The sequence below is a fragment of the Sciurus vulgaris genome, assembly GCF_902686455.1.
Source record: "Sciurus vulgaris genome assembly, chromosome: 1".
Lineage (NCBI taxonomy): Eukaryota > Metazoa > Chordata > Mammalia > Rodentia > Sciuridae > Sciurus > Sciurus vulgaris.
Genome location: NC_136461.1, coordinates 26,796,712 through 26,807,533, shown reverse-complemented (window position 1 = coordinate 26,807,533; position 10,822 = coordinate 26,796,712). Strand labels below are relative to the sequence as shown.

The 10,822-nt window shown below is 43.5% G+C and overlaps 1 protein-coding gene across 1 annotated transcript in view; it reads right to left on the bottom strand.

Annotated features, from left to right (window-relative positions):
* Nucleotides 1–341: 341 nt before the first annotated feature.
* Nucleotides 342–10,822, bottom strand: part of THRAP3 (thyroid hormone receptor associated protein 3) — a 55,643-nt gene continuing 45,162 nt past the window's right edge. Inside the window, exons 8-12 of the mRNA XM_079130090.1 lie at nucleotides 9,865–9,949; nucleotides 7,866–8,053; nucleotides 3,906–4,104; nucleotides 3,356–3,499; nucleotides 342–1,917 (exon numbers count right to left, since the gene is read on the bottom strand). Of these exons, the coding sequence (XP_078986216.1) occupies nucleotides 1,696–1,917; nucleotides 3,356–3,499; nucleotides 3,906–4,104; nucleotides 7,866–8,053; nucleotides 9,865–9,949 (838 nt within the window). The 3' untranslated portion in view covers nucleotides 342–1,695. The remainder of the gene's footprint in view (nucleotides 1,918–3,355; nucleotides 3,500–3,905; nucleotides 4,105–7,865; nucleotides 8,054–9,864; nucleotides 9,950–10,822) is intronic.

Sequence of the window (10,822 nt, the reverse complement as noted above, 5' to 3'; positions counted from 1 at the left end):
TTTCCTTTCCAACCAGCCCCCATCTTCCCAATTGGGCCCAATTATATCTATATTGATTGCCTTTTTGTCCACCCCCCCCCCAACATTACAGTGAAAAAAAAAAAAAAAAAAAAAAAAATCTGGTTATTCAGGTGTCCAAGGCTCAAGATGAAGCAGAACCCCTGGGGCAGGATGCTGAGTGGAGAGATGGCAGGGAATCCCCCAAAGGGACGGAGCTGCGCCACAATCTGGGCCAGCCCCGACAAGCACTTTCATCTTTCAGGTTTCCTGAAACTACTGTGGGAGGTTATCTACCACCCCCAGCAACACACACACTCAGGCAACAATGAACACAGTCCTCGTACATCTGCCACTTCATTTATTGTTTTTATTTGCAGGAGGAGTTGAAACAAATTTTAAGGGTATTTTTTTTCCCCTAAACATGAATCATTCAAGTAAAACCAATTTAACCATAGAAATGTAGCAAAGTAAGGGGAAAGTAGCACAACAACCCAAGAGGCAACAGTTGGGGGGAAGAGGAGGGTGCAGTCCGCATATAACATATGCACAAATGCCATATGATTCACCTGCTCAGGACCGCCTCCCCAGAAGGCAAGCACAAGGACCCATTTTAAGAGGATGTTTCCCCCCCAAATATCTGAGAATGTTTCAACTTAAAGCTTAAGGTTAAAAAGAGAAAAGGAAAAAAAAAAATCAAAAAACACACAACCCCACAAACCACCCAGCCATAACCACCTTCCTTAATCGATCATAGGAGTTTCTTTTCATTTTATAAAAAGATTAATAAAAAATATTGAAAAAATTATTTTCTCATCTTATATTTGTAAAGATAATAGAATTCAGAAGTTTCTTAGAAAACAGACCAGAAACTGCCCTCCAGTTTCCACCCCTGTTGCTGAGGACCAGCAGGACTAGAAAGTTTGGGATACTGGAGCTGCTGGTGGAAAATGGGAAGCCCAGCCCAGAAGAAATCAGAAAATATAGGAGCAGGGGTGCACGGGGGGTGGATGGAAGCAACTCCATGTGATACATGGCTGCGCAGAAAAGGGGAACACAAGGTGGTCAGAAAGGCCTTAACTCCTCCTTGACATACAAAACCGGTTTTTACAAAGATCCAAGCAGTTTGGTCCCAAACTGAGGTGAACACTTCAATGTTTATTCACATGCTTTGTTTTTTAAGAATCAAAAGTTGCCCAAATTAAATCTTTCTGCTAATATTACTACATATGCCTAAAAAAAAAAGAAAAAGAAAAAAAAAAAAAAAAAAAAAAAAAGGGACTTTCAAAATCAGTACAAGGGAGAAGAGACTGAAAATCATCAAATTAGTCCTCTCAGTTCCAAATGAAATCAAATTAAGAACAAAACTGCTGGGTTTCTAATAGGGAACAAACCAAAATCCAAGCACTGCTCTCCCTCCCTACCCCAGCCCCACCCCACACACCAACAACAAATGAAACACAGCTAGAGCCCAAAGTGTGTTCGGCTCCAGAGCTGGGCCTGACCCCAAGGCTCCGGTGGCCTCCTCTGTCCAGTGGGACACTGCGCCAGGACACTTTCTGCTGTAGGAGGATTCTGCACGGCTGGTGAGGTGGGGTGGGATTTTCAGAATCTCTGAGGCTCCTCTATTTAGCTCCTCACCAGCCATCTTCCCAGCGCCTCTCTCCCCTGGGCAAGGGCTCCTGTCAAGAGTGGCCCCTACTCAGTTGTGGGCTGTAAATTGTCCTTTTCTTCTCGGTTCTCTGTCCCACTCTCATCATCTTCAATTTCCCCCTCCTCCCCACTGAACTTGTCATGGGCCCATTTGGGGCTGGTACTGGATTTCCGGAACATGAACCGGCCCCGACCTCGGGGGAAGGCTCCTCGGCCCCGGCCACGGCTCACCCACTTGTCACTGCCTTCCCCTTCACGGTCGTCATGCTGAAAGAAAAGAGAACTGCCATTAGCACAAGAGCTCTTGTCTCTGCACCCACCTAATATGTGTCTCCTCAAAGAATCTGCTCAAACTCAGTCTTTTCCTCCTTTTCTCCCTGTCCTCCACTCTAAAAATGTCACTTTTTCAGATCCAAGAGAATGCCAGTGGGGTGCCTTAGGAAATCTCTCTGAGGCATTTGAACATTATAATGATGACAACGATGACAAACCTTCACCCAGCACTGAAGACGCTGACATGCATTATCTCACTTAATCCTCACACCTACCCCATCACTATCACCCCTCCACTACGCAAATGAGGCAACAGGCTTAGAACTGTAAGTAACTTTACTTACTATGTAGTACACCATCTCTCAAAGGATGAGTCTGAGAAAGCCAATCATGCCAAAATGTGAAATTATATCAGAACTAGTTGTTAGCTAAGAAAGGGAGCACTTAGCATGAGCAAAGCCCTGGGCTTGACTGATTGACAGATAAAACATTCTGAACACCAGAAGTTGTTACTTTATCCACTCCATCACTTCCAAGAGTCTATTCATAGTGCTTGATGCCTCTGTAGCTAAAGCATCAGCCTACCTGTCCACAGATGCCTGTGCACCCCACTTCGGTGGCTGACAATGCTCTTGCAGATGGCACACAGGCCAGGGAAAACTAGCTCTGTATGACCTTGTATCTGCCCCCACGCACAACAGTACCACTGTAGCACCTATCCAAGGCAATCCGACTACATTTCCCTAGAGATAGGTTCAAGAGTCTTCTAGAAGCCTCAAAGTGCATCCTAGTGCAGTCTTAGAAATGTGAAGATGGTCAGGCACACCATCTACACGAAAACCTATTTCCAAGCTGTGTAACTGACAATGCAGATTCATACAGGCTGTTCTGGTGGGTGATGGAGGTGCAACTGCAAGTTTCCCTTGGATACAAGAGTCACACCTACTTGGATGTGGGCCTGCTATGACATAGTAAGGTCAAAAGAGCACTGCCAGTTAATTCTGCCTAACCTGAGAGGCCCAGAAGAACATGGGAATGATCAACAGCTTAGAGGAGAGAAGCCCCAGTGGCATTTCACTTTGGAGACAGATTCTTTTCCTCAAAGAGATCATGAACTATCTTTTCTGTCAATCTTATACTGCAGAGTGACAGAGGCTGGGGGTGAGTGAGCAGTAAACAAAAAATTCACAGACTAAAAAGGCAAGAGCAACAATGCTTGCTTATCCTGGAATCCATAAACATCTTGTGATAATCCCTATGGAAACCAGGACTGACTGACCTCTCTAGAGAACAGCCTTCTAGTTAGCACTACTGTGTGTTCTGTGCCAGTAGACACATTTAATCACAAGGTTACAGACCAATAAGGGTCTAGGAATCAGCTACTCTGTGTGCCAAAGCCCTGTGGCTCTTCATGGTTAGCCCCGATACCTACCAAGTAATACTTCTTGCTTTTGGGCGTGTACTCTGGATCCCATTCCTCTTCCCGGTTTCTCTTTTGAAAATCATTGTTGCTGTTGTTGTTATTGTTACCAGAGTAGCTGCCTCTGCCCCAGCCTCTCCCTCTGGCTCGAAATTGCTGTGGCAATAAACAGGGGAAAAGAACAAAGGTCCAAGTCAGGAATAAATTCCCTGCACTCTATTCAAACACTACTGGCCCAGAACAGCTAGCTGTCCTCCAGTCACGTGTATGGTTCAACTGGTTTCTAGTCATTCCCTCTGTGCATCCCAAGTCTATAGCCCAGAGAGACACAAAGCCCAGGGCTCCCTACAAACAGGACTCAAAGTAAGTGGGAAAGTTGAGACGGGAAGCTCTAAGGTGCTCCGATTATGAACAGCAAAACCAGGTGGAAAGCAGGAGGAATGCAGGGATGGGAACCAAAGAATCTGGGGTCTATAAGCTGGATAGAGTCTATCATAGGCAACAAAATTGGTGTTCTGAAGAAACCTCTTCAGAACTGGTGGCATGCAGGGGAAGGTCTTACAAAGGTTCCTCGAGCTCTGCCACCGCCTCTTTCACTTGGACCCACAAAGTCCTTGGTCCCCAGTCTCGATTTGTCAAAGCCTGTGGCGCTCTCCTCTCGTTCCTCTGCCTCCTCAGGATACTCTTCCGCTTTGTAGGAGTGAGATGACTGGGAGGAGGAGGAGGAAGATCTGGATCGGTCTCGTGCTCTCCGGTGCTTCCTATGAAGAGAAAAATTGGGAAAATGATAAAGATTCTGGCCCTAACAGCCTCATGGATGAGAAGCAAAAAGCAATCAGATGTGGGTCTGTGACGAAGGACCTAAAGATGGATGGCTGCAAAGAACCAGCTCACCTACCAATCCAGGGAGGCTGTTGCTTCCTCCCATTCTATCAGTCATGTTCAGTGACACATCTATGTTTAAGTCTGTGATCAACATGGAACACAAAGAAGGAACAAAATAGCCACAGCCTCTGGGTAGGCAGTCTAAGACACAAGTGAATCACAGAGGAGGAAACTGCTGGGTGTGGTGGCACAAGTCCGCAATTCTAAGGACTTAGGGGTTGAGAGGTTAAGGCAAGAGGATCCAAAGTTTGAAGTCAGGGGCTGGGGATATCGCTCAGTTGGTAGAGTGCTTGCCTTGCAAGCACAAGGCCCTGGGTTCAAATCCCCAGCACAGCGCAAAAAAAAAAAAAAAAAGAACAAAGTTTGAAGTCAGCCTCAGCCACTCAGTGAGACCCTGTCTCAAAACTGACAAAGGAAAGAGAAAAAAGGTGTGTGTGTGGCGGGGTGCAGGGTGGCCCGCTGGTGATATAGCTCAATTCCTAGTACCACCAAAATATAAAAAATAGAGGTGGAAGCCAACACTACAGAGTCATGTGTATCTGGTACTATGCCAGAGGCTTCCTGTATTATTACCATCTTTATGCCACTTCTAGTTCTCATAGGAACACTAGTACTTGTCTCAAGTGGTGGCTCGAAAGATGAAACAAACACAGTGTCTCACTATATTAACACAGCAAAATTCAATAGAGGCAATATTATTCAGTATTACTGCCTTCATTTTACATATAGGAGACAAGTGACAGAGCTGAGCAGAGCCTGGACTCAAACCTAGCTCTCACTAATTATACTACTAATTCCACATAACTACCTACCACTGAGCTCAAACAGGTTGTGCTATTAAGCCTAGGATCTGGAGAAACTTCCCAGAGTTATTTCCTTTCCCTTCCCTTCATCTGGGGGAAATTACAGACTAGGGCAAATTAGCTTAATACAATGAGTCACTGTCTATATACTAGAGGTCAGTGCCAGTCCTGCCAGCTGGTAGTAGAGAGGTTATCAAATACCTCTAAGGTGGTAGAGAGGCCAAGTTCTGAGGAACAAAAGACTTCAAGAGAGAAGTCAGCCAATTGTCAAAAGCCCATTACGGTCTGCTCTTTCCTCATCCTCCATTATGAAAAGTACCTTGTCCTTCCCTGATCTTTCTAGCTCATACTTACAAGGAAAAATCCAGGTTACTGTCAGAAGATTCTTGTAACTTGAATGTGTAACTATGACTCCACTAAAAATCAATGTTGTTTCAAGATTTTTTTCCACAGTAACTCATAAAAGACCCCAACTGAGTCCTAGATAAGACATTCTTCAGTTATATAAGAAATAATTTTTTGTTAAGTTGCAGGGTGATATGGTATTAACAACAGTGATATATCTGTCAGTTTCCCCTTGTCCCATAACACAAGATACTTTGGTTCCAAAGCCTTGTTCAAAGTCATACTGCAAGTCAGAAAGAGGAATGTGTTCCAGGGAGAGAAATCAGAATTAGTTCCCTAGACCCAACCCTGACATGCCTGTGGGTAGTGCTGAGGACTGTTGTGCTACCACTTCCTCTCCCTGCTCCTTTATCTACAGGGAGTCCTGAAAGTTGCTACAGCTCCTATCATAAGTAACTGGAGAATGCAAGACAAAGTAGAACCAAAGATCTGAGTTATGACATCAGCTGATATTTGTTTGATCCTAGAAAAATCTGAGCTTAGCTTAGCTTGTTTCTTTCAAAGGGTCAAATGGGCATTGCGCCAACTATTCAACTTATTTCAAAGGGTTGTTAGCAGAAAATAGGTCTTTTTATTTTTTAGTTGTCGATGGACCTTTTAATCTATTTTTATGTGGTGCTGAGGATGGAACCCAGTGCCCCACACATGCTAGGCAAGTGCTCTACCATTGAGCCACAACCCCAGCCCGAACACAGGTTTTTAAAAATGCTTGCTAGTTCAAGTTCATAAACAGTAGAAGAGTTACTTTTTGTGGGAAGGTGTAGGGCTGTGACTCTGCTCCTTTTATTTTTGTGATACTGGGAATCAAACCCAGGGGCGCTCCACGTCAGAGCTACATCTCACTAAGTTGCTGAGGCTGGACTTGAACTTGCAATCCTGCTGTCTCAGTCTTCCAAGTCTCTGAGTTTATAGGTGTGTGCCACTTTGCCCAGCAACTCTTTTTTTTTTTTTCCTATTTAAAAGGGACAGAGTACACTGCAACTTATCCAAGTATTTTTTAGTTGTCAATAGATTTTTATTTATATGCAATGCTGAGAATCGAACCCAGTATCTCACACATGCTAGGCAAACACTCTGCCACTGAGCTACAACTCCAGTCCAACTCTGCTCCTTTTAATGAAACATGGTTGAGAAGTCTTGGAACTCTCAAAAATGTAAATAGAGGACTGGGGTGTAGCTCAGTGGTGGTATGCTTGCTTAATATGCACAAGGCCCTGGGTTCTATCCTCAGCACTCCCCAACCCCCCCCCCAAAAAAAAAAAAAAAAAAGAAAGAAATGTCAACAGAAGCGTCAGGACCTTGGAATGAATGTTACCCTACAAAGTTCAACAATGCCAACTTTGTTTAAGACATATTTGGAACACCTCACTGGGAACTGGCCATGAAACTAGTTTAAAAGGCAATTAAGATCAACAATCCTGTCCTATCTAGTTCCACCCTGATTCTTTAACCAATGTTATTACTTGACAATAACTTTGAGCCATTTCTAAAACACACCCACTTCATTAAAATGTGCAGTGAGAGCGCCATTTGCCTGCCTCTCACCTGTCCATCGCCTGCCTTGCCCCTATTCATCACCCAACACTCGAGGTTCACCTCCCGATTGTCTGACAGCTGCCAGCAGATTGACCGCAGACCGCCAGTGAAGAACCAGTTGCCTGCTGCTGCCTGGAAGTTCACTGTTACAGAACCTGCAGGTTTGATTACACGTGGCTGCCGCCATTTTGAGACAACAGCCGGGCCCTGTAGGACCCCTGGCTGGACTGAGTCCCACCTCCAGGATCCCTTAGCCCAACCGATCACTCCCTGCCTCTGGGGCCCTCACATCAACTGACTGCTCCCTGCCGCCAGGACCCCCAAACCAACTGACTGCACCCTATCACCGGGAACCCAGACCAACTGATTGCACCCGGCCTCCTGGATCCCACAACCACACCAAACACACTGGACCCCCAGGACCCCTGCCGGACCAACTGCATCCTGTCTCCAGGACCTCCAGCTGACCACGTCCACCCTAAGCTGCAGCTCCCCATTTGCCAACACATTTGGAAGCCAGAGCAGCCATCTTGGATAATCCTGGAAGCCGTAGCTCCGATCTTCGGCTGGGGCAAATCCCATCCTGAGACGCCTGCTGGAGGCTTAAAATGTGCAGTGAGAAAGGACATGTCTAAAACTAAGGAAGGAATTCTCTAAAAATTCTCCACACCACCCCTGTAGGTAGATTAACATAAAGCCTTCACCAGAGGAGGATCACAATACTTTGATGCAGAAGTTCTAGTTTTAAGATGTGGATGAAAGAACTGCCTAAGCTGCACTAATTTCTAACCCCAAACTCCTTTAGCTCTAAGAAGTCTGGTATAAACAGCCCAAAGTGGACAGATAAGAGAATTTGCTCAAGCGTTTGAATGAGGATAATGGGTCTCACATACTTTTGCTTCTTTGATCCTTTATGGGTTTTCTCTGTTTTCTCAGTTGACCTTTCCCTGGAGTGGCTTGAGTCCCGGGAATCCACTGATTCTCTTGATTTACCTCGTTTAAGATCTCTCTCCTTATGTTTTTTACGACGCTCAATATCAAGGCGGAGATCAACAGGATCATCTTTGTATTTTCCCTCAGCCTGCCAAAAGAGAAGTCAGAATGAAGGTTTTTGGGATTCAGGACTGCCAACTCAACCACCCTCAAATGTGGTTTCTACTCCAATGGAGGGGTGCACAGGAAGCACCAAAAATGTAAGGCACCTCACCCAATCCAATCTTTTTAAACAATGAGGGTGGTAGCCTTTTTAAAATGCCATTTAGGGGTCTCACTGTTTCCTCTGTGGCCCAGTAATGACTAGCTAGTATGCAAACTGAGAAGGCAAAATCAGCTCTGGAAGGCTATTAGGCTGGCTCGGGCCTAGTCACCACTAATAGTAGAAATGCTTACCCCCCCACACACCCTGCAGTAGCCACCATGGTTTATCCTCTATGTGGAACTACCTCTGAGTGCTAAGAACAAAGACTACGAGAGACGTAAGCATCCTGCCAAAGTGCTGCATTATATTGAGAAATCTCTAGAGAGGCAACAGCAAAAACTACAAGGGAGAATTCATAAAAGGGTGATAGTGGGTCAGTTTATTAAAAAAAGAAAAAAAAAAAAAAAGATTTTTGCTAACTCTGTAGAAAATTAACTGTCAGGGTAGGCTGTATCTATAGTGTGAATTCAACAGCAGCAGAAACACACAGATCCAGACCATCACAGTAATGACTCTCAGTGAGGACAAAGATGTAAGATGGTTGTAGGGACATTATACCCTAAGACATCTCATGGAAGTAAGTCCTCCCAAAGGAGAAGAAATGAGTAGTTCCTCTATATTATCATTTGCAAAACACTAAACTTTTTGATGAAATAATATTTAATTTTAATTAACAGCATGAGTGTTAGTGAGTAGGTTTAATGTTTTGTCACTGTTTCTGAGAGAGGAAATGGGGTCCCTGTAGCCTCCAAAGACAAGACAAAGGCCAGACAGCATCTTTAAGGAGCTGTCTTTTTGAAGCATGGAGGACGAGATTTCTTCTGTTTCAGTTCATGCCAAGCTGACTGGTACTTGGAGAAAGAGAGAGAAGGGGGGGGTGGGAGAGAAAAAAAAAACTACACGAGTGCCTCTCAACACATTCAACGACTAAGACAGATTTGATTAGAAACTCAAAAATCAGTATTTTTTTTTAAAGGTTTCAGCAGCATCTGAAATTTTAAATCAGTTACCTCTCATTTTAAATTTCAACTGTAGATGTGAATGAAGGTCATTAAATACCAAGATTTTTAAAAAACTTGATCTAGTTATTTCACAGCAGAAGATTGCATACAAATTTTAACCTCTTAGTAACAGTGTTACGAGCACATCATTGCAAATGTAGCTGGGCTATCAAAGTAATGTTTTGCTTTAAAGTTAACAATAACCAACAGATGATAGGTATGGTACAATGTTAGGAAAAAAAAAAAAAAAAAAACTGGACCAGCTGTTGAAAACAGTCTACTAAGTTAAGATATGAATATTTATTTTACTCTCCTCTGACATGCATGTCTTTCTGAAATCATGGTTGGAAATAGTGCATGTAGACAGTTGATTTGATAATACTTACAAGCAGAAAAATATCACAAAAAGTTTCTTCTCTCATCATGGGCAACTTGTTCCAAAACGCCTCTCTTTTTTTTCTCAAGCTCACCTCAACAGACTCTGGGGTCATTTACCATATTCTAACCACTTCACAAAGGTTGTTGATACATTTAATAAAAATTAACCCTTTGTAGTTCATTTTTAGAATTATGCCCATCCTTAAAAGAAAAACACAAACTTAAGTAGAGAGTAATTTAAACAAACACATTTCTGTCAAGTTCATGCCCAACGCACTCATTTTGTTGGAATTACTGATCAAAGCAACAGTTCACCTTGTAGCCAGGTTCCCGGGGACTTTTCATTTCGTCATGAGCCAAACCATGTTTTCTGAATGTACTGGGGGAAATGTCTATCCTCCTAAAATTAAAAACACAAAGCAGTGCACTGTTTCATAGTGTGAACAGTACTGGTGATCCAGTTCCTAAGTTGGGTAATGGATTCACAGGCATTCCTCTTCAATATGGTTTCATAACTTACATATGTATTTGTGTGGGTGTTGGTGGGGGTGTTCGGGGCACTGTGAACCCTAAAACTGAGCTATACCCAAGCCCCACTATGTTGTTTACTTATATACTCGTACTCTTCCATAGGGAGGTATACACACAGAAACATAAATCCCAACTTCCCAGTCAAACTCTTAAGAAATCAGCTTTCTTGTTCTTTCCCAGTAGTGCTACAGTCCAGAATAGACTCACCTGTAGCCTTGCTTATAATCTCATCTACAGCCCACCTTGCTCTACTAACCTCAAAAAGTAGTTTTCATATTGAGAGTTTAAGATGGGCCCATTATTCCCCAATTAGGTGAGAAACAACTGCCTGGAAACACACATATCCCACCAGATCCAAAATACAAGGCTGCTGTACAAATGTGGTCCGCCTAACTACTGACTTGTCCACTGGAGGAATTACAGATGAGGCTGATTTTGTTTCCATACAAAATCTCTATTTGGTTAACAGATTTCCACAACCAAATGGGATTTCTTTCAACCTGCTGGACTTATTTTTCCAAAAGAATCAATAGGTGAACTACACGTTTTGCTTAAACAAACAAAAACTAGCACTGACACTATAGAAAAAAACCACAGTAATCTCGGGTGACCATCTGCCAGTTCCCCAAAACACAGGAGTTCACTTTTTATCAAAAGAGCTCTTTTCCTTGGGTCCAAAGCAAAAGACTATAACCCTCAAAGCATGTCCCTATCATTCTCAAATAAAAATACCCATAGCTAT